We start from the raw sequence: 24,591 nt of genomic DNA on the forward strand, positions 1-24,591 counted from the left end.
GAGATGAGGTCTCACTAAGTTACCCAGGTTGGTCTGGAACCCCAGCCTTTGGCAATCCTCTCACCTCGGCCTCCTAAAGTTCTGGGATTACAGGCTGAGCCACCGTGCCCAGCCAGCATGATTCTTGAGAGAAAAAAAAACCCAACAGTGTATTTTAGACCAAGAGTTCAACTCAGAAGATGAAATGCTAGTCCCAAAGGACCAGGTATGAGTTGGCATAGCAGAGCCTACGCTTGGTGATAATGAACTTCTTATTTATTGAGCTGAGGTTTTAAAAAGGGGGAAAGCCTTCACACTTCTCATTAGAATGAGGCAGATTTCCCTTATATAGAGAATAACAATTAAAAACCCAGAATAAAGGCAAAGACAAAGAGAAAATTGAACTTTTTTTTTTAAAAAAGCACAAAATCCCTACATACTAAAATTATACACATCAAGTATTGGTCCAATCTTCTATCAATCTATTTACAATTAAACAGCACCATGGTTTCCTCACCTAGATTAGTTAAACATGCCCAGAGAATTGTTATTCAAAGTGTATGTTCCTTTAAAAGAAAATAAACTCTTAAAGAGAGCGCAAATCCTTAACAAACAAACAAGACCTTTTCCTAGTCATAGATACTGATGACATCATCAATTTTCCTTACGAAAAAATAGGCTTTTTCTTTTCCAGTTGACAAATTCTGAGAGATGCTGCTATTCAATCTGGGACACAAATAAACAAAAACTTTTTGATGATGGGAGCAATATACTGAACTACCCTCATATCTTCACCACTAAACATAAAAATTCTCCTTTGGAATTAATGCTGCTATCTTATTTTGAATTTGGATTCAATAATCAGTAAACCTAAATTAGATATAACCGCAATCTTTAAAATGATTGCAATAAAATAAAAATAGGGAAGAAGTTAAAGCTCTCAGAAACGTAAGTTACAATTACAGATATATTTAATAGGCTATAGGAAATTGAGTACCATCTTAAACATTACATTTAAGCTAATTAAGTTTCATCTTGTCATTAAAATTAATAATGGTGCTTCACATCTGAATAGGCATGGAGGGCTGTTTCCTAACTGAGATCAGCCTAAGTGCCTTCTTGCCTTTCCCTTTGCATCTCATAGATTCTTGGGGCACAGTGGTCACATTAGCCCCCTTGTCACTTATGGAAACAACGTTTGAAAGGCTCCAAGTTAAACATAAGTCTTTTCAGCTTTACTCCAGTCATAGTACAGAAGGATCAGGTAATCTCACCAAATCGTTCAGTCCCTAACCTAATTTCACATGGTTCTTACTTTGCTTGCTAGGAAAGATGCAGGAGGGAAACCGTCACCACCTGGACTAGAGGTAACGTGAACTGGAAAGCACTAAGGTATACAGCAAGATTTCATTATGTGGTCTCACTGCTGATGTTGAAGTGATACCAGTAAACCTTTCACACTTGTACATTTTGAGTTGAAATTGTCTCTGAAAGACTGAAAATAGGCACAGTTCTCCTAGGCACAGATAGAATGGGTTCTCCTTACCACTCCCTGCCAAGTGAAGAGATCAATTATTTTACTATCCTGTAGTGGGAACAGCTGTACTTCATTGTGGCTTCCTGGCCCAGGAACCAGGTGTTTGGGTCATAGTTAGCTATGAAAAGTCCCAAGCACAGCAGATCAATGAAGGTATTAAACAGCAGTGACCTCAGCCAGGGTAGGAAAAAAGCCTCGTTATATAGATCTTTCAAACCACCTATGCAGCAAGAGGACAAGAGACTTTTCAGCTGAGGATGAACTGACTATCAGAGATCTGGCTGTACCAAGTTATTGCCTAGTGTTTGAGAAGGGTGCCTGCCACCCACGTGCTGGAAGGCACCAACGTTGAGTGCGCATATAGTAAGGAGCGCAATGTAGGGACAGAGTGGTGACACAAGAGCATAACGCGCCAGTCTCTGCTCCTTTATGGCGAAATAGTAATCGGGCTAAGAATAAAAACCAGAATAGAAGCAAGCTTCAAATACTGCTCTTTTCAGTTTCCATTTTTAAAAAAAAGCTTAAATTTTATAACTGTTACGTATGGTTTCTGGAAATTATATAATTTGATATATATATATATATTTTTTTTTAAATTCCATATTCAAAAGGTGCTTGGTGCTGTTCTTCACGGATGCAATGCTCCATTTATAGTCCAGATCATTTAAATACAGCCATTACAGAGTTGTTGAGTGTTTTAAAACAATTGGTTATCTATTTCTTAACTGCCTCTCAAATTAGACTTGTAATTACATGAGTCTCAAGGCTGGCTCTTTGTTTTATTATTTCGTTGGTCTCCATCACAGATGGAATTTTTCACTGGTAATTCCTCAGAACAAAGTTCATTCATTGGGAATTCAGAGCAGTGAAAGTAAATTTCAGCTGCAGAGCAGAAGTGACAGCAGGCCCCAAAGACCTGGTGACCCAGCAGGGCTGGTCAGTTCTCCACGGGTGTGGGGCTCTGCAGTGGCTGGCTCACGATCACCTGCACCACGTAGTCCTTGGGGATCTTCAGCTCCTCGAACTTCATCTTGTCGGTGAGGGGCCGACCCGAGAAGAACCAGCGCTGGCTGCCCGGCTCCACGCCCTCGGCCGCATGCAGCCGCCGCTTCATGTGGAACACTGTGTCTGTGCTGCGCACCGCCAGCTTCAGGTCTTTGCCCGTGGAGAGGCGCAGGCGCAGCTGACACTCGTACCCTGAGGTGGGCGCTGGCTCAGGGATGTCCAGGGTCTCCATGTCGCTCTTTTCCTCAACCATGTTGATGGGTGGCGCCAAGCAGTAGACGGGAAGCTGGTACCTGCTCCCCAGCTCGTCATAGCACTCTGTGAGTGCACCTTCAAGAAGAGAAGACATGAATGAGAGCTTGAGTCAAACGAATGCATCTTTGTTTATACCTTGCAACGTGCCTACGCTGCTCCTGCTGGCATGTCACTGAAGGGAAAAATATAAACTAAGGCCAATCCCTGCCAGCGGGTCATCAGTGATGGTCAAGCTCCATCCCAATTAAATGCCCAATTGTGTGAATAGTTATCTATTTTCACATTAGCCCAGACCCCTGGCTCCTTACCCACCTCTCCTAAGTCATTCCATGGCTCCTTCACAATTCCATTAAAATGCAAGGGAAGTGAAAGCAAACATTTTACTAATACCATTAACACTTAGACCAAATGTAGGGGAAATTTAAGTGACATGGGATCTCTTTTAAAGAAGTGAATTGGCTACTACCTTAAACAAACAGGCAAACAGAAAAGTGGATCCCTAAGGCCAACTCCCCACAAGGTTCCAGAGCAGTTTTCTCTGTGCCTAGAGGTCCTGAATGGAAGGGCTTGGCCAGATGTCCTCAGTCCACTGGACCAAACTCAAGAGGACACCTTAGCTGCTGCTACAGACTCACAGCTGATGCATCTCATGAGCACAACTGCCAGAGAAAGGACTGAGGCATTTCACTTCACCTCAATTAGTCAATCTATTATGGAGAAGCTGTGGATTAAAAAGGAGTAACAAGGCCGGGCTCAGTGGCTCAACCTGTAATCCCAGCACTTTGGGAGGCCAAGATGAGTGGACTGCCTGAGCCCGTGGGTTCGAGACCCGCCTGGGCAACTTGGCGAGACCTCATCTCTACAATAAATCAAAAAATTAGCCGGGCGTGGTAGCGCACACCTGTAGTTCCAGCTACTTGGAAGGCTGAAGTGGAAGGATCGTCGGACCCCAGCAGGTCGAGGCTGCGGTGGCCAGGAGCACCCACTGCACTCCAGTCTGGGTGACTAAGTGAGACTCCAACTCAAAAAAAAAAAAGAGTAACAAAAGGGCTATGAAGTTTATAATGAGCTAGTTCAGGGTGGGGAAAAAAGCCATAATGGCTTTTTAAAAAGTATTAATGGCTAATATCTTTATGTATAAATTACATTATAATTTTTTTTTTTTTTTAGTTGTAGTCTCACTCCGTCACCCAGGCTGGAGTGCAGTAGCATGCTCATGGACACTCCAGTGTAGACCTTCTGGGCTCTGGCGATCCTTTCGCCTCAGCCTTCCAAGTCTTTGGAACTACAGGCACGTGCTGCCACACCTGGTTAATTTTTGATTTATTGTAGAGACGAGGTCTTGCCAAGGTGCCCAGGCGGGTCTCGAACCAGCGGGCTCTGGCAATCCACTTGCCTCAGCCTCCAAAAGTGCTGGGATTATAGGCTGAGCCACTGAGCCTGACCTATATTATAATTTAAAAAAATATTTTAGAGACAAGGTCTCACTATGTTGCCCAACTGGACTTGAACGCCTGGGCTCAAGCAATCCTCCTGCCTCAGCCTATAGCTGAAGACTACAGGCTCATAAATTACATAATTTTTTTTTTTTTTGAGTTAGTGTCTCACTCTGTCACCCAGGCTGGAGGGCAGTGGCACGCTCTTGGCCACTGAAGCCTCGACCTGCTGGGCTCAGGAGATCCTTCTGCCTCAGTTTTCCAAGTAGCTGGAACTACAGGCATGCACCACCATGCCTGGCTAATTTTTTCTAAAAAATTTACTGTAGAGGTGAGTCTTGCCAGGTTGCTCAGGTTGGTCTTTAACCCGCAGGCTCAGGCGATCCTCTCACCTTGGCCTCCCAAAGTGCTGGGATTATAAATATGAGCCACCATGCCCAGCCATGTTATAATTACCCAGGACTTTTTTTGGGGAACTTGAAAGTATAACTCTCGTCCTGGCCTCCCAAAGTGGTGGGATTATAGGCTGAGCCACTGTGCCTGGCCTGAATGCTTTCTTTTAGGGTTATATATAACATGTCCTTTGCTCAAGCTAGAATATAAATGTTAGCTGATTATCAATTTGGATAAAAAAAAAAAAATCTACCATATTCAAAATACTCATACATAGGATAGTGAATATAGGAACACAAGAAATGGTTATCAATGAACAAATGAGTTAATGATTGAGTTTAATGTCAATGGGATGAAAATACAAGGCATCTGAAATGAGAATGGAATGTCACCAGCTCATTATAGCCCAATCTGGTTCACCCTCTAAGTGACATAAGATGGGCTGGGAAAGCTTAGAAAGCAGAACAGGCCGGGCATGGTAGCTCATGTTCTGCTGTTCTGGGTAATCCCAGCACTTTGGGAGGCTGAGGCAAAAGGATTGCCTGAATCCAGGGGTTCGAGATCAGCCTGGGCAACTTGGTGAGACCTCGTCTCCACAATAAATCAAAAAGTTAGAAGGGTGTGGTGGTGCACGACTGTGGTTCCAGCTACTTGGAAGGCTGAGGTGGAAGGATCTCCTGAGCCCAGGAGGTTGAGGTTGCGGTGGCTGTGAGTATGCCACTGTACTCCAGCCTTGGCCATAGAGTGAAACTCCTACTCAAAACCAAATAAATACATAAATTTTAGAGATGAGGTCTCGCTATGTTTCCCAGGCTGGACTTGAACTCCTGGGCTCAAGCAATCCTCCTGCCTCAGTTTTCCAAGGTGCTGGGATCAGAGGCATGAGCCATTCTGCCTAACCCTCAGCCTTTTTATTAACTAGCTGTACAAACTGGAACAACATTCTTTAACCTGAAATACCTTTCTAATCAGCAAAATGAGGCATAAAAAATTGGCCTGCAAAGTGTTTTTCAGATTTACATAAGTTTCCTTATCTTCACATAACACGACAGATATAATATACCAGGACTACAAACCAAAGAAGTCAAACTGCAGGCAGAATGATGTCTTGATGAGAAACACCCTCCATCTGAGCCTCCCTAGACCCAGAGCTGGAGACACTGTGCAGCCCCCCCCCCCCTTTTTTTGAGTTGAAGTCTCACTCCGTTAACCAGGATGGAGTGCAGTGGCACACTCATGACCACCGCAGCCTCGACCTCGACCTGCTGGGCTCAGGCGATCCTTCCGCCTCAGCCTTCCAAGTAGCTGGAACTACAGGCACGCACCACCATGCCCAGCTAATTTTTTTTATTTACTGCAGAGACGAGGTTTCGCCAAGTTGCCCAGGCTGGTCTCAGACCCCTGGGATCAGGTAATACTCTCGCCTCCACCTCCCAAAGTGCTGGAATTACAGACTTGAGTCACAGGGCCCGGCCGTGCAGCCTTTTGTATGGTGCTGAAACAGTAGTGCATGCTAGCCTCCAACAGAGACAGTCTAGCAGGCACTGGGGCTCCTTCCAGATCTGAACACTCACATCCCCACCACAGCTAAGAACCAGCATAGTGGAAAATCAACAGCTCTTCCTAGAGCTGTAAGAGAAGGAAGGTCACAGGGCAAACCACTGCTCCAACTGAAGAGGCAGATGGGGGATACAGAGAGTCACATTCATGGGTGGAGGCCAGGAGCTGAACACGGCAGAACAAGTGGAGAGGAGGGAAACTTGAAAATAATGGAAAATTGCCGGAAGCTCAATGTGGACAAGTCTTAGAGAGAAAAATCTTCAGTGGAGGCCCAGTGAGGTAGCTTATGCCTATAATCCCAGCACTTTGGGAGACAAGCGAGAAGACTACTTGAGGCCAGGAGTTTGAGACCAGCCTGGGCAACAAAGCGAGACCTTATCTCTTAAAAAAAAAAAAAAGTTAAAAATTTAAAAAAATCTCCAAGGGGATGTGGTCATGGAGGTCTTGGGGGAAATGATACCTTTGGAGGGGGTGGGCGGCAGCAAAATAAACCATTTAAAAATATGAGCCGGGCTCAGTGGCTCAGCCTGTAATCCCACGCTTTGGGAGGCTGAGGTGAGTGAATTGCCTGAACCCGCGGGTTCGAGACCCGCCTGGGTAACTTGGCGAGACCTCATCTCTAAAATAAATTTAAAAAAATCAGCCAGGCGTGGTAGCACGTACCTGTAATTCCGGCTACTCAGAAGGCTGAGGCGGAAGAATTGTCAGAGCCCAGCACGTTGAGGCTGCAGTGGCCGAGAGTGGCCACTGCACTCCAGTCTGGGCGGCAGAGTGAGACTCCAACTCAAAAAAAAAAAAAAAGCCAGCACAGACCAGGCTCGGTGGCTCAGCCTGTAATCCCAACATTTTGGGAGGCCTAGGCGAGTGAATTGCCTGAGTCCGCGGGTTCGAGACCTGCCTGGGCAACTTGGCAAGACCTTTTTTCTCTACAATAAATCAAAAATTAGCCGGGTGTGGTAGCACAAGGCTGTAGTTCTAGCTACTTGGAAGGCTGAGGCAGAAGGATCGCCAGATCCCAGCAGGGTGAGGCTGCAGTGGCCGGAAGTGTGCCACTGCCCTCCAGCCTGGTCGACACAGTGAGATTCCAACTCAAAAAATAAAAATAAAATAAAATAAAAATATGCCAGCACATTGTGCCCTCAGGAGAAACTTTAATTAGAGCCTAACCTGCTGGGGTTTCATCAGAGCCTGACTGACCTGGGAAAAGAAAAATACCTTCTCCAGCCCACTCTAGCCATCCTGCCCCACCCAAGGCAGGGATGATGACTGAGAAACCCTGGTGAAGTCCACATACCAGAGTCAGGGGTCAGGAAAAGAAACCCGAGCCCAGGGCTGTAGGAGGCTTCCCTCCCCCGACACGACTGCCACATGATCAAAGGCCTGTTTAATGCAGGTCCTTTTACCCAGCGTACCATGTCCACCTTTCTTTCAAGAAGAAATTACAATATAGACAAAGAGGCAAAACACAGTCAGTCTGAAGAGACAGAGCAAGCGTCAAACTCAACTCAGAGATAGCAGGAGGGTGAGAATGACTAGATTGGGAAGTTAAAGCTTTATGATTAATATGCTAATAATCTAATGGATCAAGTAGAAAACATTCCAGAACAGATGGGTCATGTAAGAAGAGAGATGGGAATTTCAAAAACAGAACCAAAAGAAGTGAGAGACCAACCTGGGCAACTTGGTGAGACCTCATCTCTACAATAAGTCAGAAAACTTAGCTGGGTGTAGTGGCGCATTTCTGTATTTCCAGCTACTTGGAAGGCTGAGGCGGAAGGATCGCCTGAGTTCATCAGGTTGAAGCAGCAGTGGCTGTAAGCGTACCACTGCACTCCAGCCTGGGCAACAGAGTGAGGCTCCAACTCAAAACAAACAAACAAACAAACAAACAAAAAACATATATTCAATGCTTATGTATAAGTGAAAGAAACAACAGCAATGATATAAGAGTCAGGAAAAATTAAGATTATTTTATCATAAGACACACTACCTGTGAAGTGGTATAGTGTTAGGTGAAAGAAAACTTGGGATAAATGTTTATCGCAAACCCTTTTTTTTTTTTTTTTTTTTTTTTTTGAGTTGGAGTCTCACTCTGTTGCCCAGGCTGGAGTGTAGTGATGCTTATGGCCACCACAGCCTTGACTTGCTGGGCTCAGATGATCCTTCCACCTAAGCCTTCCAAGTAGCTGGAACTACAGGCACGCACCACCATACCCTGCTAATATTTTTTTTGGGTTGAAGTCACACTCTGTCGCCCAGACTGGAGTGCAGTGGCATGCTCCTGGCCACTGCAGCCTTAACCTGCTGGGCTCCAGCAATCCTTCCACCTCAGTCTTCCATGTAGCTGGAACTAAAGGTGCGTGCTACCACAGCCAGCTAATTTTTAATTTTTATTGTAGAAACAAGGTCTTACCAAGTTGCCCAGGCTGATCTCAAATTCGTGGGCTCAGGCAATCCACTCGCCTCAGCCTCCCAAAGTGCTGGGATTACAGGCTGAGCCACTGAGCCCAGCTGATCTGACTTAATTTTAAGGCTATGGTTTTATGGGGTTCTCCTCTTTCCAAATTAAGTATCTTAGATAATAAAGTATTAATAAAAATAATGTTTATTTACATTGTAGTTCATAACTGAATATTACCCCAGAATTACCTATTCAGAACAGACTGGCTCCTCTGTGGCCTAGACTCTCAAACAATATACCTCCAGTCCTCCACCATTAATGGTCCCAAATCTCTTCATTAAAGAAAAATTGCTCTGTGAGTAGTGATTCTACCATACAACCTCTTAAGGACCAAAAAGGATCACCAGATAACAATTCTTACATTCCACAGTCACTGCATAAACATTTATTGAACAGCTTGAAGTTTGTAGGGCATGTCACTGGCACTCAGGAGAGATGGTTTCAAGATAGCCAGGACTTAACAGGGCTTATAAACAAGGTGAGCAGACACAATATACCCATCATCAATTTAAGTACAAATATATATTGAAAATCAAACACAGGCGCTGAGCTATCACAGAGTAGAAAGGTGACTAGCGCTGGCAGAACCAACAAGGAGAAATTCTATAGACAAGGTGTGTTCTGGGTATAACCTTAAAGGACACAGAAAAAGTCAGGCAAGGTAGGTCACACCTGTAATCCCAGCACTTGGGGAGGCAGAGGTGAGAGGACTGCCTGAGCCTAGGGGTTTGAAACCAGCCTGGGCAACTTGGCGAGACCTCATCTCTATAATAAATCAAAAAATTAGCCGGGCGTGATAGTGCATGCCTGTGGTTCTAGCTTCTTGGAAGGCTGAGGCGGAAGGATCACCTGAGCCCAGCAGGTCGAGGATGCGGTGCCCGTGAGCATGCCACTACACTCCAGCCTAAGCGACAGTGACACTGACTCAAAAAAAAAAAAAGGCACAGAAAAGAAGTGAAGGGCATCCCGATAGGAATGCTCTGGAAGTGAGGATAACAAGGAAAGCAGGGAGCACTAAGCAGCTTGCTGAGGTGGGGTAGAGGATCAATGATGTGAAATGATGAATCAGCAACAATAGTGAAACCTGAGTGTAAGGTTCAGGAGTTTAGGCTCACCACTAAAGGAAATGACACACGCAGGTAAATAAGACATTCACTCCACAAACATTCACTGTCTTTTATGTCCCAGTGGATGCTGCAGGTGCTATGGCTGGGCTGGTGAGCAAGACAAAGCCTGATGATCACTGTATCATCCACACGAAGGGAGAAAGACTGACTGGAATTAGGGGCCCTGTGGACACGATTGCCTCACCACAAAAATGGAAATAATCAATCTGAGAGAACCAGTGGCAACTGGCAGAACCTAATGATAGGTTAGATTTGATGGAAAACAAAAAGGAAAGAATAATCACATAACTGGGAAACCAGAGTGACAGAAAAATAGAGAATTTAGAGATACATGATTTATTTATTTATTTATTTTTAAACTTTTTTCGAGTTGTAGTCTCACTGTCACCCAGGCTAGAGTGCAGTGGCTCGCTCTCAGCCACCACAGCCTCCATCTACTAGGCTCAGGTGATCCTTCTGCCTTAGTCTTCCAAGTAGCCACAACTACAGGCGTCCACTACCATGCCCGGCTACTTTTTTGATACATTGTAGAAATGAGGTCTCGCCAAGTTGCCCAGGCTGGTCTCGAACTCCTGGGCTCAGGCAATCTTCTTACCTTGGCCTCCCAAAGTGCTAGGACTACAGGCGTGAGTCACTGCGCCTGGCTTTTTGCTTAGTTTTTAACTGCTCCAGGTTTGACAAGATACTTCAAATGAATTATCTACAGGTAACTGAAGCAGCAGATTGGAAAAAGTTAGTGTAAAGATAGTTTGGATAGTAATAATTTCCAATAACCAGTTTACATGTAAAAGCTAACACGAGTTCTACTAGTTCTACCTCTGACCCAGCACTTTACACACATTAACATTTAATTCCCATGACAGCACGATAAGGCAAGTTCATTCTATCCATTTTACAGATGGGAAAATTGAAGTCAAGAAGAGTAACTTTTGCCCAGGGTTTTCAACTGGTAATTGGCAGAAATAATCAAATTCCTGAAGAAGTAAATACATAATATAAGGTTATGGGTACAGGGCTTGGTTCTCATGCTGATAGGGTTAATGAGGAGGAGGAGGAAATGTACTTGGAGGAAAACAAAAGGCAGAAGTCAAACACAAGAGGGATGAAGAGCCAGAATGAGTCACCAGGAGCAGGAAGCCCCCAGTGCTCGACACAGCTTGACACATCTGCCAGTGATGTCGACAACAGGTCCAAGGAGGAAATGGAAGATGAGCCATGAAGGCAGTCCAAAGGAAATGTTGGGGACTGAGACGCTTCAGTGGTATGGAAAGAAAACAGACCTACTGCTGCCACTGTCTCATCTACGATATTTAAGAGGAGTGTGAAAAAACGGGCAACAGGAGATCGAGAGGCTTGCTCAAAGAAACTCAGTGTATTTTTAAACAAAAGGGAAGAAACATCCTAAAAGCTGACGACATAAGAATTTCTCTACTCTTCCCAAATCATTTTAACTATGTTTACACTTGCAATTTGCAAGAGGCTGTTGTCACCACCACCGAGCACCAGTTTATCTAGCCAGTCTCTACTGGCTTTACAGATGTTTCAGCCAGGCTCATTTTCATCACTCTCCTGACATCCTCTGCAAAAGGACAGCCTTTTTCTTCTATTTTCCCTCTCATAAACCTACTGTAGGCCTCAAGTCCTAGCAGGGACAGATGGTCACCAGGCTAAATCAGTGCCAGGGCATCCTCTCCCCAGGCCAGGAAGCCCTGAACACTCGCTCCCCATGGGAGGAAAAACGCTGCCAAGGCTCCAGCTCTGTTCTGATTTCACACAGAATTTTCTGAAGTTGTTTCTATTTATCTTCCATCTAGATGACTGACTCAGATGTTTCCTTGGTCAACTGTTTTCCATGGCTGTTTTTAATTACGCTTCAAAAACTCCACTCCACTCCTAAATGCCATTAGGTCTATACTAAAAATAAAAAGCAAGACATGTTTTTAAGTGTTAAAGGCATCACTGCTTAGCCCTCTGGGCTCTCACTCCCTGAAGACCGCTGCTCAGTGTTAGCACTTTTACCACTTGAGACTCATATAACTACATGAACAGGCTTACAAAAGTTAATCAATGTTTGCATAGGGTATGGAAATGTTATCTTGATTATGGCTGTAGTTTATGAGTATATACATGTCAAAGCTGACCAAACTGTACACTTTAAATATGTACTGTTTAGCACACTTCAATGTGTCTCAATAAAGGTGAGCAAATTTCTTAGATCATGTTGGAAATCTAGTTTGGAAAACCACCCTCCCAAAATGAATTAAGAGGCAACGCCCTATAACTCCAAGGTTTTCATAACACCAGAGTATCTTCCAGGCATATAGGAATGGATATCTTTACTCTTGACTTCTTCTTGCTAGCAGACACAGAAGCCTTGAACTCTTTTACTTCTCAACAGTTATGGCTTTCGATGGCAAAGGAAGGCCTCCACATCTGAGTGAGCTGGACATTGACAAAAAGAATGAGAACACTGACATGACAGCGTGAGTGGAAAGGAATGAACAGTGGGTTCAGGCCGTGCAAGCTCAAACCCAACAGAGGAACAAAAGATTGGAGGAGAAACAGTGAGATATAGAAGGAGAGGTGGCTTTGGAGTCGACTGTGTCCCCATTTGCATTTGGACCCTAATTTTGGATATGTTGAGTCTATTTCTTCAAGGATTATAGAACCCAACTCACAAGACTGTTTTAAGGGTTAAATAAAGAAGTGCAAAATTGCCGAGTACATGTAACAAACCCATAGAGACTACTTAATAATGTTGACTTTCTTCTTGCAATTTTTTTTAGAGATGAGGTCTCACCAAGTTGCCCAGGTTGGTGTCGAACCCCTGGGCTCAGTCAGGCAATCTTCTCGCCTCAGCTTCCCAAAGTGCCAGGATTACAGTATGAGCCACTGCACCAATCATGGATCACTGCAGCTTCAAACTCTTGGACCCAAGTGGGACTACAGGCATGTGCCACAATACTCAGCTAATTTTTAAATTTTTTTGAAGAGATGGGGTCTTCTATGTTGCCTAGGCTGGTCTCTAACTCCTGGGCTCAAGCAATCCTCTCTCCTTGGCTTCCCAAAGTGTTGGGTACAGGCACAAGCCACCATCCTAGCCCGTGACCTGCTTCTTATTGGGCTTCTGACACACATAAGGGAAATAGAGGCAGGGCCTACACATATGCATTCACTGTCTATCTGTCTTAAAATAATCTGCTTGTTTCCCTCTAACATTAGTAGAAGTATATCATTTTAAAGTATTCTACATACTGGGCAAGTGACCTAAAACGTTAGACATCAAAGAAACATTAAAGGTTACCTGTGTAATCACTTTATTTTTTTATTTTTTTGTGAGTTGGAGTCTCACTCTGTCGCCCAGACTGGAGTGCAGTGGCCGCTCCCAGCCACTGCAGCCTCGACCTGCTGGGCTCCAGCGATCCTTCCGCCTCAGCCTTCCGAGTAACTGGAACTACAGGCGCGCGCTATCACACCCAGCTAATTTTTGATTTATTGTAGAGATGAGGTCTCACCAAGTTGCCCAGGCGGGTCTTGAACCCACAGGCTCAGGAAATCTACTCACCTCAGCCTCCCAAGGTGTGGGATTACAGGCTGAGCCACCGAGCCCGACTGTATTCACTTTAAAGAACACAGAGATGAAATGACTTGTCCAGGGCACTGAAGTGCTTTAGTTACTGTTATCCAACACTTGAGTTCAGATCCCAATTTCATGACTTACACCTTAGGTGAATGATGCAACCTCTCTGTGCTTCAGTTTTCTCATCTTTGTAAAATGGGGGTGGTGTAAGTGACTATTACAGGCATGAGAATTCAATAATATTAATTCCAAAAATGAGTTACAAATATTGCACTATTATTAATTCTTAGTCTATTATGTTCTTTTTTTTTTTTTTTAATTGGAATCTCACTGTGTCGCCCACGCTGGAGTGCAGTGGCACACTCACAGCCATTGCAGCCTTGACCTGCTGGGCTCAGGTGATCCTTCTGTCTCAGCCTTCCAAGTAGCTGGAACCACAGTCATGCACCACCATGCCCGGCTGATTTCTCGATTTATTGTAGAGATGCGGTCTTGCCATGTTGCTCAGGCTGGTCTCGAATCCCTGAGCTCAGGTAATCCTCTTGCCTCTGCCTCCCAAAGTGCTGGGATTGCAGGCGTGAGCCACTGCGCCTGGCTAGTCCATTCTTTTCATATGTTGGCTCCCCATATACAGAATGCTTTCTTTATGCTATTTATAAATGCCTTAGTTTAAAAAAATTATTGCATCATACATAATGCACATTTAATATTTTCAGGTAAAGATGATAGGAAAAAGAAAAAGAAATTCTGGGCAACTCCTTTCACATATAACAAATTCTGTGACAAGAATTAAAAAAAAAAGTCTCTAAGAATTAACTTTTTCTACCTCCCTAAGCAAGAAGAAAGGACAAAAGAAATAGGACTTCCAAAGCCAAATTGAAGAAATGGCAACATTTAGCCACAAGAAGTAAAAACTGAGGTTAATCATTTTAAATTTCTGTTTCCAAACAGAAAAATTTCAGTTTGAGTAAAAATGAGCAGCTACCCCATCCATTCAAGGAAGGTAAGGGGGGGAATAGTTACATTTGAATGGTACAGATATAAAAAACATGTTACAGGAAATAATCTCACACCCAGAATTATGCCTGTAGTCCCAACTACTTGGAAGGCTGAGGTGAAAGGATCACCTGAGCCCTGCAGGTCAAGGCTGCGGTGGCTATGAGTGTGCCATTGCACTCCAGCCTAGGCAACAAAGAGAGACTCCAACTCAAAAAAAAAAAAAAAAAGACAGTAAGTTAAAAAAATGCTGTGCAAATCATGAAAAATAAAGCTCTTGTAGGACAGGGAATGGTACCAGGGGCTGGGAGTGGTGGCTCACGCCTATAATCCCAGCACTTTGGAAGGCTGAGGTGAGAGAATTGCCTGAACCTACAGGTTTGAGACTCCAACTCAAAACAAAACCAAAAAAACGGCCTAGGCAACTTGGCGAGACCTCATCTCTACAATAAATCAAAAAATTTGCCAGGCTTGGTGATACGTGCCTGTAATTCCTACTACTTGGAAGGCTGAGGCAGAAGGATCACCTGAGCCCAGTAGGTAGATGCTGTGGTGGTTGTGAATGTGCCATTGCACTCCAGCCGGGTTGACAGAATGAGAGACTCTAAATTAAAAAAAAAAAATAATAATAATAATAATAATAATAATACACTGAGGACTTATCACTGACATTAACAGAGGAAGATAATTAAAAGGTATATTGTTATTTTGTCTTCTGACAAGGCAGGAATATAATAATTAAAAACTGATGACTAGAATTGAGGTAAGAACATAATTATCAATGGAACCACTATGAGAAAAAGAAATGAAGGAAGAAACATGGGGAAATGGGGTTTTATTGTTTCCTTCAAAACTCAGAAAAGACAGCAACCTTAGAAAAAAAGGGCATAGACAAATACATCATTTTGGGGTATGGAACACTGATAGATCCTAAATACGGTGTAAACCAAAAGGGGCACAATCCTTGTGAGTATGTAATCTAAAACAGACAATACAACAAGGCATGCAAACAGCTTTTACAAACACATTTTCAAGAGCATTTTGTAATATTTATGTTGGGAGGATAATAGTATTAACAAGGTTAAGGAAATAACAGATTATGGAAGAGAATACGGGTTAGATGAAAACAAGAAAGGAGAGAGATCTGGGCTGAAGAGGGCTTAGAAAGGAGTGTACGATTCAGGATCTCTCCAGACTGACAATCTGTGATCTGCTTAATACGCTTTATAGAGACGCAGGTAAAGGTGACAGGGATAACGTGGTATGGGACACAGTGTTTTGCTTTGGTTAACTTTTTTTTTTTTTTTTTTGAGTCAGAGTCTCACTCTGTTGCCCAGGCTGGAGTGCAGTGGCATGTTCACGGCCACAGCAGCCTCGATCTGCTGGACTCAGACGATCTTTATGCCTTAGCCTTCCAAGTATCTGAAACTATAGGCACACGCCACCACACCCAGATAATTTTTTGATTTATTGTAGAAATGAGGTCTCTCCAAGTTGCCCAGGTTGGACTGGAAGCCGTGGGCTCAGGCAATCCTCTCACCTCGGCCTCCCAAAGTGCTGGGATTATAGGCAGGCGTGAGCCACCACACCCAGTCTGGTTAACTTCTTTGGTGTGCAGTTAATAAATCTCCTAGCACTATTGCTGTTGGATCAACCCAATCTCAAAAGCCCATGAGGCATATGCCCAAGAACCAAATCCCTAAAAGCCAAAGAAAGATGCCACCATTAGACAATAATACACCCAGAAAATGATCAAAATCTACAAGTAAATATTTCAGTTCAGGGCATTTACTTGTTAATGTTAGTTTAGGAAATAAAATCATCAGCACTATTTATTTATTTATTTTGAGTTGGAGTTTCACTCCATTGCCCAGACTAGAGTGCAGTGGCTGCTCCCGGCCACCGCAGCCTCGATCTGCTGGACTCCAGCGATCCTTCCACCTCAGCCTTCCAAGTAGCTGGAAGTACAGGTGCGCGCTACCACGCCCAGATACTTTTTTATTTATTGTAGAGATGAGGTCTCGCCAAGTTGCCCAGGCGGGTCTCAAACCCGGGGGCTCAGGCAATTCACTCACCTTAGCCTCCCAACGTGCAGGATTACAGGCTGAGCCACCGAGCCCGGCTAGCACTATTTATTAAGTGCTTTTTGAATACCAGGCACTATGGTAAACAATTACATGTATTATTATTACATTATTCAACACATCCATCTTATGAGGTAGTTACTACTCATATTTTACAGATGAGAAAATTGAAGTTCACAAAGAAGTGATTTGCCTCAAGTCACAAGGCTATAAGTAATACAGTAGGAACCAAAGTAAGACTAGGTTGATACTGAAGGCTGAGCTAAATAACAGCCATAACCTATGCAATAAGTTTTTATTTTTTGAGTCAGAGTCTCTCTCTGTTACTCAGGCTGGAGTGCAGTGGCACGCTCGTGGCCATGGCAGCCTCAACCTACTAGGCTCAGGTGATCCTCCTGCCTCAGCCTTTCAAATAGCTGGAACCACAGGTGTGTGCCACCACACCTGGCTGATTTTTAAAAAAATTTATTTATTGTAGAAACCAGGTCCTGCCATGTTGCTCAGGTTGGTTTTGAACCCCTGAGCTCAGGCAATCCTCTCGCTTCCACCTCCCAAAGTCCTGGGATTACAGGCTTGAGCCACTGCGCCTGGCTTTTCTGTAATAAGTTAAATGCAAAATATGAAGTACTTTGGGGTGTTCAAGGGGCAACATGACACAATGTGCTCAAAGTCAAATTTCAAGTATATAATTACAAAAAAAGATGGAAAGAATTTCAGTAATACCACTGAGTAGGTCTAGGTATGAGCTTACAATTAAACAACTTAGTTATATACTGATGGTGAGTTAGAGAGAATATAAGAAAACATAATTAAAAGGCCCACTCACAAAGTATAAGAATAATAAAGGAATTCAATTAAGGGTGCCAATGTCAATAATATTAATACCCAGAAAGTTATCACAGAGTTTTGAGAGAGTAAAGATCAGATATCAGTTAGATTCTTTTACACTTACACAGAAAGTATTCTTAAACACAGGAGGGGAGCAGTGGCTCATCCAATATTCTCAAGTGTCCAAGCATAATTTTCCCTCATTTGTTGATTGCTGGGCTGCCAGCAACATCCCTTTTCTTGGTAATTTACACAGATAGGCAAAATGAGGGCCTTGGATTTTTCAAGGTCTGAGCCACATTCAATAGGCTCCAGCCTTACCTCACACAGAGCTATACTGCCTCCGTTCACTTTTTTTTTTTTGTCTTTTTGAGTTGGCGTCTCACTCTGTTGCCCAAACTGGAGTGCAGTAGCATGCTCACAGTCACTCCAGCATTGACCTGCTGGGCTCCAACGATCCTTCTGACTCACCCTTCAAAGTAGCCGGAACTACAGGCACGTGCTACCCTGTCTGGCTAATTTTATTTTATTTTTTATTTATTGTAGAGATGGGGTCTCGCCAAGTTGCCCAGGCTGTTCTTAAACCCGCAGGCTCAGGCAATCCTCTCACCTTGGCCTCCCAAAGTGCTTGAGCCACTTGACATAGAGTGCAAGAACATAAAGCAGGTGATTAAATAATGAAATTCACTGTTCCTCTAAGAATGTAGACAAAGGGAGATACGGGGGCAGGTGGGGGGGTGCACAACGAAGGTATAATGAATAGAAAACAATGCACAGAAATGTAGATGGCTATCTATTATATGGATCTGAAAAGGCAACCTAGAAAAATATTAACTTAAAAACTAAAGAAGTAGGCTGGGAGCAGTGGTTCACACCTGTGATCTCAGCATTTTGGGAGGCAGAGGCAAGATGATTACCTGAGCCCAGGGGTTTGAGGCCAGCCTGGGCAACTTGGAGAGACTTTGTCTCTACAATAAATAAAAAAATTAGCTGGGTGTGGTGGCACGCACCTGTATTTCTAGCTACTTGGAAGGCTGAGAGGAAGGATCGTCTGAGCCCAGCGGGTTGAAGCTGTGGTGGCCAGGAGCGTGCCACTGCACTCCAGCCTGGGTGACAGAGTGAGACTCCAACTCAAAACTCCCCAGAAAATGAAAGAGGCAAATAAATGTATTAATACAGAAATCAAAAGACAAAAGAATGTAAATGCAAAATTATATCTCAGTATAGCATGCAAACAATAGTACATGGTTGGGTTCAACATATATGCATCCCTAGAAAAACTGAAGCTTGTGGTTATCCTCAGATTCATATTTCTAAGCAAAAGAGAGACGTTTTTAATAATGCAAGGCTACATAGAAAACTGTCCTTAAAAACATGAGGAACTCACTTCTAAGTTTAGTTTTGCTCATTATGCTAAAAATAGGCTTGATGAGAAAGCATAATGCCTACAGGAGCATTATCTGAGTCTCTATATGCCATAAAGTCTAAACTGAGACTCCATCTCTAGTGCGGGTAGGAAACCAGTGAAGGAGACACTCCCATAGAGGGATGAGGGACTGGGATGTGCAGAGAAGAGGACTTTATAGAGAACTAGGTTACATGGAAACTGGAAAAGACAAATTATCAATTGCTCCCTTTCCTGAGATTAAGATGTATTAAAGAATAAAAAAAAAAACATAAACACACAAAGAAGAATCTGCCTCCAGCTGAAAGATATACAAAGAGGAATGCTACTTCTTGCTACACTAAAAAAAGTTAGAATAGCAGGGTGTGGTAGCTCACGCCTGTATTCTCAGCACTTAGGGAGGCCAAGGCAAGAAGACTGCCTGAGCCCAGGAGTTTGAGACCAGCCTGGGTAACATGGCGATACTCTGTCTCTACAATAAATGAAAAATTAGCTAGGCATGGTGGTAAATGCCTGTATTACCAGATACTTGCTGAAGCAGAAGGATCACCTGAGCCCAGCAGGTTGAGGTTGTGGTAGCTATAAGCATGCCACCACACTCCAGCCGGGGTGACAGGGTGAGACACCCACTCAAAAAAAATTAAAAATATATAATAATGCATAGCAAGGGGGGAAAAAAACCTTTCCACTTGATTTCCTGCTATTAGAAACAAGCTGCTTATGTTATCTTGGTCCTTGAGGAACACCAAACCTACCATGTGGTAATGTTATGTTTGCACCATCAATGATTGCTTGTGCCAGTTCGTGATCGTTGCTCTCAAAGGCATGTGCCGCAGCCTTCAGGGCATCCCAGATCTCTTTACGGCCTTCAAAAGCCGGTGCAGTATCCCAAAATTCATCCCTCTTGCTGCGTAGTTGTCCATCTGTCATAGGATAATCGCTTTTCCATTTTGGTTTCTCCTTTTTCAAAGGCTGGTTACGACCTAGAGCAACTGAAAAGAAAAATGAAAGACTGAGATATCAAATCCAAAATTTACAAAAGATGTGTCAAAAGTTATCTGGTCATTCTTCTCTTGGGTTCTTTCACCAAAATTATAGCTAGACATTTGCCTGCTAGCTGATTTCTACATTCTGAAAGTCTCCTAACCCATTTTGGAACTACAAGGGTAAGTAGAGATATTAGAGGCTCAAATCAGTAGCTCTTTACAAAGGAAGATCAGGAAGAATTACAACTGTCATGAACGTGCCACTCAGTGGAGGATGTTGCTCATTGGGGGTGGGAGAGGCTCCGTGTGCGGGGAAGGAATATATGGGAAATCTCTGTACTTCCCTCGCAATTCTGCTAGGAACCTAAAACTGGTCATAAAAAATAAAACCTTTTATTTTATTTTATTTGTGGAGATGGGATATTGCTATGTTGCCAAGGTTGGGCTCAACTCATGGGCTAGAGCAATTCTCCTGCCTCGGCCTCCCAAAGTGCTGGGATTACAGGCATGAGCTACCATGCCTGACAAAAAAATTAAATCTTTTTAAAAAACACAATAAAAGTTTTTGTTTTGTTCATTTTTAAAGACTGCCTAGCACAGTAGTGTTTCATCAGACTCTACTGGCAAAACACAAGCAGCAAGAGATACTATAAGAGAGAGACAAGATTCACAGGGAACGCCAAAAGGCAACAAAAATCTGACTTTCAGGAACTCTTGGATACACGAAGCTAGGAAGCAAAGACTGAGAAAACCAAGGCCAATGACTGCTTTTCAGTGTCCACAGGAAGGACAGCGAAGCCACCAGCCCCATGAGAAACCAGATCCAGAGGGATGCTTTCTTTAGCATTCTCCCCTCTGGACCTCAGTCAAGGAGCTGTGGACACCTTTCTCTGAAACTCAAATAGACAGAGGCTAATTTACAAAGGGCTGGGAGCGGAGAGAATCAGTACTGCCCTTTGTTAAAGGAACTAAGAATGAAAGAGATAACTCTTGATACTGGGCCAAGGGACAAGCTCCTGCCATAGGAGCAGAACTACCACACACTACTCTAGTTTCAATCCAAGAGAAGAAAACAGAGGGTAAGAGTGGCCTCCCCGTAGCCCCAAGTGGCAGCATGTCTCCTTGGAAAATGTTGTGCAGTGGTAGTGTTGAAACAAGGCTGAGGCAACTTCTCTGCACCTGGATACTTACCTGGCACATGATCACTGACCTGTTTCCACAGGTCATACTGTGGGGCAGAGCCATTCTTATATATGGCTCTGGAGAATTATGCAGTGTCATACATAAGAAATAGTTTGATAGACCCAGAGAAGAGGTAAAAAGATAATTAAAGCTGGATGAAAAGATAAGAGTGTTAGGAAAGAGTGGGTGGGAAATAAATGACAGAGCGGGTGGGAGAAGAGAGGGTGTGTGTCAAAATTCAATGTTCTATATTTAATTGCAGAAAGAATACCAATTTAAAAGAAATTACTCTCAAATGGTTCTAAAGCATCCATGAAATTAACTACTCCTCCACTGGCCCAGGGCCAAATGAAATTTGGGCTATGCAGGGCAGAAAATTCGAGGATTCCAGTCCCTGGGCAATCTCTACACCCTACACAGGCTACACTCCCAGAGAATAGGACCAACTAATGCTGCCACATGAAGTCTCTACTGTCCTCTCACCTTCAGGGTGACACACCATGCCACCGCCAGCTGTATTTCATTTAACACATCCAGCATTAACTTAAGTATTTTTTGGCCCTCTAACTTGTCCTAGTGAAATGTAAACAGGTGAGTTCCAAAAGGCTATGGACAGCAGAGTACAAGGCCCATTCATTTAGCTGCAGAGCTGGAAACAGAATCCAAGTCTCCTTATTTATTTAACAAACATTGGCCAGGCATGGTGGCTCACACCTGTAATCCCAGAACTTTTGGGAGGCCAAGGCAAGAGGACTGTTAAGCCCAGAAGTTCGAGACCAGCCTAGGCAACACAGAGAGACTTCATCTATACAAAAAAATCAAAAAATTAGCTGGGCGTGGTGGTGTGCACTGTAGTTCCAGCCACTCGGGAGGCTAAGCCCAGGAGGTTGAGGCTGAAATGAGCCATGATCCTGCCACTGCACTCCAGCCTGGGCAACAGAGTGAGACCTTGACTCAAAAACAAACAAACAAAACAACATGTACTGAGTGTCTATTAAGAGGAAGATGTGCCTATCGGGTTCAATTCAAATGTGAGAGACACATTCTATACTAATGACTTTTCCCGCATCTTCCAAATAATATAGAGAGCATAATTATCCGTATGGAGTTCAGGATATGTCCACTTCATTAACATGATGAAATGCAAGGCAGACGGTCATTGCTTTGTTAAACTCTGGGGTGTTCATGTGGCTTTTTGAGCTGTAGCTACCATGTTTCCTAGCTTTGGCCCCCTCCCCTACCTTGGGGAGGTGAATCAATCAATCTCTCTCTCTTTCTAATTTACTTTCTAAATAAACTATATTTTCCACTTAAAAAAAAAGAAATGCAAGGCAGACTTTATATTCAGCTACACTATGAGTCAGAAAGAGTTATGGACAACACTCGTGTTCGTTTACTGAGCAGGAAGTAAAAGAAAGAATACAAGTAGGCAGACTCAGTAAGGCCTCTATTTGAATAAAGTTTGGGTCTACCTAAGTAGCTTCAGGGAATTATCTGGCCCCATATGTATTAAATGTACCAGAGAGATAACTTAGAATAACTTTTTTCTGTCATTGCGAGAGAATCACAAGGCACAGGCAAAAATAGCAAAACCTCTATAGTCTCGGTACCTAAAACTAGAGAAAATGAAAGAGGTCCTCAAAAAGAGGGACCCACCACAAAAACAATCTCACAGTAAGGGCACAGAACGTCTTGGGAAAACTGTACAAGCCCCTTCCTTACAAATGTGTGATGGATTTATTTTACCTCTCTTCAACTAAGCATAAGAACAAAGTCCTGTAAAAATAATAGATGGTGCATTTTCAAATCTATATGTTGTCAAAAGTTCACAGTGATCACTCTGCAAAAGTAAATAAGACAAAATAAATGCTTGTGACATGAAAATGACTTCTCTTTGTCTCTATTTTTGCCATATCATAAACATGTCTAATATAGAATATCTATAGAATGCTGATTGTTAACATGATTATGTCTTTACAATGTAAATTATTATTTTAATGAAACCATGAAACAGTATAGAATTTTCACTACAAAATGGGGATTACAAACTTCATGTTAAACTAAATGACTAACTTTGTTAAATAAACAAGTAACTGGAAAAAAATGACTATTGAGCAAAAACATTTAAACTATCTTCTTGTAAAAACATGAATATTATTTAAGGTTGTTAAGAGGGCTTCATATGTTAATATTTATAAAGTGCTTATAACAATGATATATCCTAAAATTGAAAATGCTGCTTAAATAAATAAAAATGAACTTGGAGGTACTGTATGAAATAAAAAAATCTTTAAAGACTTCTGCAAGAATTTAGCACAAAGTCCCTTCCTTAATATTAAAAAGACCTAATCTAGCCAGGCGTGGTGCCTCACACCTGTAATCCCAGCACTTTGGGAGGTGGAGGTAAGAGGCTTGCCTGAGCTCAGGGGTTCGAGATCAGCCTGAGCAATATGGCAAGACCTCAACTCTACCATAAATCAAAAAAATTTGCAGGGCGTATTGGTGCACGCCTATAGTTCCAGCTACTCGGAAGGCTGAGGGGGAAGGATTGCCTGAGACCAGCAGGTCGAGGCTGTGGTGGCTGTGACTGTGCCACTGGGTGACAGAGTAAAACTCTGACTCCAAAAAAAAAAAAGAAAAAAAAAAGATGACACACAGTTTTAAAAATGGCCAAGCCAGATAGTTGGTACACTTAAAGCCCAGACCAAAAACTATTTGTACCCCCTAAAGTTATTGAATTATGAAAAAAAAAACCTGTCCTATGATTGCCATGCATTTCCTGTGCATTTTTCAGAGTACCTTTTCTAGGGATTTGTTTACCAAATCTGGTACTTTTTATTTTACGTGGTATCATAAACCTGTATTTCTGAAAATACAGTACTTGGACATCGAAATCAGCCTAAGTACCTTATATTTGTACCAAGTCAAACATTTTATTTTATTTTATTTTGGTTTTTTTTTTTTTTTTTTTTTGAGTTGGAGTCTCATTCTGTCGCCCAGACCGGAGTGCAGTGGCCGCTCCCAGCCACTGCAGCCTCGACCTGCGCAAACATTTAAATTATAAGATGTAAGGCCGGGCGCGATGGCTCACGCCTATAATCTCAGCACTTTGGGAGGACGAGGTGAGAGGATTGCCTAAGCTCATGGGTTCGAGACCAGCCTTGGCAACTTTGTGAGACTTCATCTCTACAATAAATCAAAAAAATTAGCTGGCATGGTGACGCGTACCTGTAGTTCCACTGCCTGGGTGACAGAGTGAGACTCCAACTCCAATTCAATAAACAAACAAATAAATAATAGGATTTAATAGCTATATATATGTATTTTATATATATATATATATATATTCAACTAGATTACATTTTATGCTCATAAACTTTCAGTTTTATCTGTTTACACATTTTCTGACTCCTGATACAAAAAGGGAGACCACAGGTATCGTTCATAGTATATGGGACTATAGTATCTTTTACTACTCAAATTTCTCTTTATGAATCTTTAAAGTACAGGCAACTAACTATCCTTAGTTTTCTTCTATGGTTTAATATATAAGAATTAAAAGATTAATAAACCAATCTAATTTTTTAAAAAACAGTCTAAATTATTTCAGAATATCCTTTTTTGTTCCTTATCCCCATTTACCACTTTCAAAATGTGCCCAAAAGTCACCTTCTTCTCAGAAGTGTCTTGATCATATTCACCTACTCTTTGTCATTCCATGTAACCTTTAAATACTTCTTCCCACTCTGTGACAAATAAATAGATCTAACACACAGA

At 42.8% G+C, this 24,591-nt stretch overlaps 1 protein-coding gene across 1 annotated transcript; it reads right to left on the minus strand.

Annotated features, from left to right (window-relative positions):
- Positions 1–237: 237 nt before the first annotated feature.
- UBTD2 (ubiquitin domain containing 2) lies at positions 238–19,634 on the minus strand. Its single transcript, XM_008063486.1, has 2 exons — positions 19,402–19,634; positions 238–2,851 (listed from the first exon to the last, which is right to left on the minus strand). Exons 1-2 carry the CDS (start codon positions 19,574–19,576, stop codon positions 2,454–2,456), a joined length of 573 nt encoding a protein of 190 aa, XP_008061677.1. The 5' UTR covers positions 19,577–19,634; the 3' UTR covers positions 238–2,453.
- Positions 19,635–24,591: the final 4,957 nt, after the last annotated feature.

Source organism: Carlito syrichta, unplaced genomic scaffold (assembly GCF_000164805.1).
Source record: "Carlito syrichta isolate Samal-C Ts95f unplaced genomic scaffold, Tarsius_syrichta-2.0.1 Scaffold306872, whole genome shotgun sequence".
Taxonomy (NCBI): domain Eukaryota; kingdom Metazoa; phylum Chordata; class Mammalia; order Primates; family Tarsiidae; genus Carlito; species Carlito syrichta.

Bases quoted from the DNA above. Each gene is read 5' to 3' on its own strand.
- UBTD2 (XM_008063486.1), bottom strand. From the start codon at position 19,576: ATGACAGATGGACAACTACGCAGCAAGAGGGATGAATTTTGGGATACT. The intron at 2,852-19,401 runs GTAGGTTTGGTG...CTCTTCTTGAAG, and splicing joins AAACATAACATTACCACATG to GTGCACTCACAGAGTGCTAT.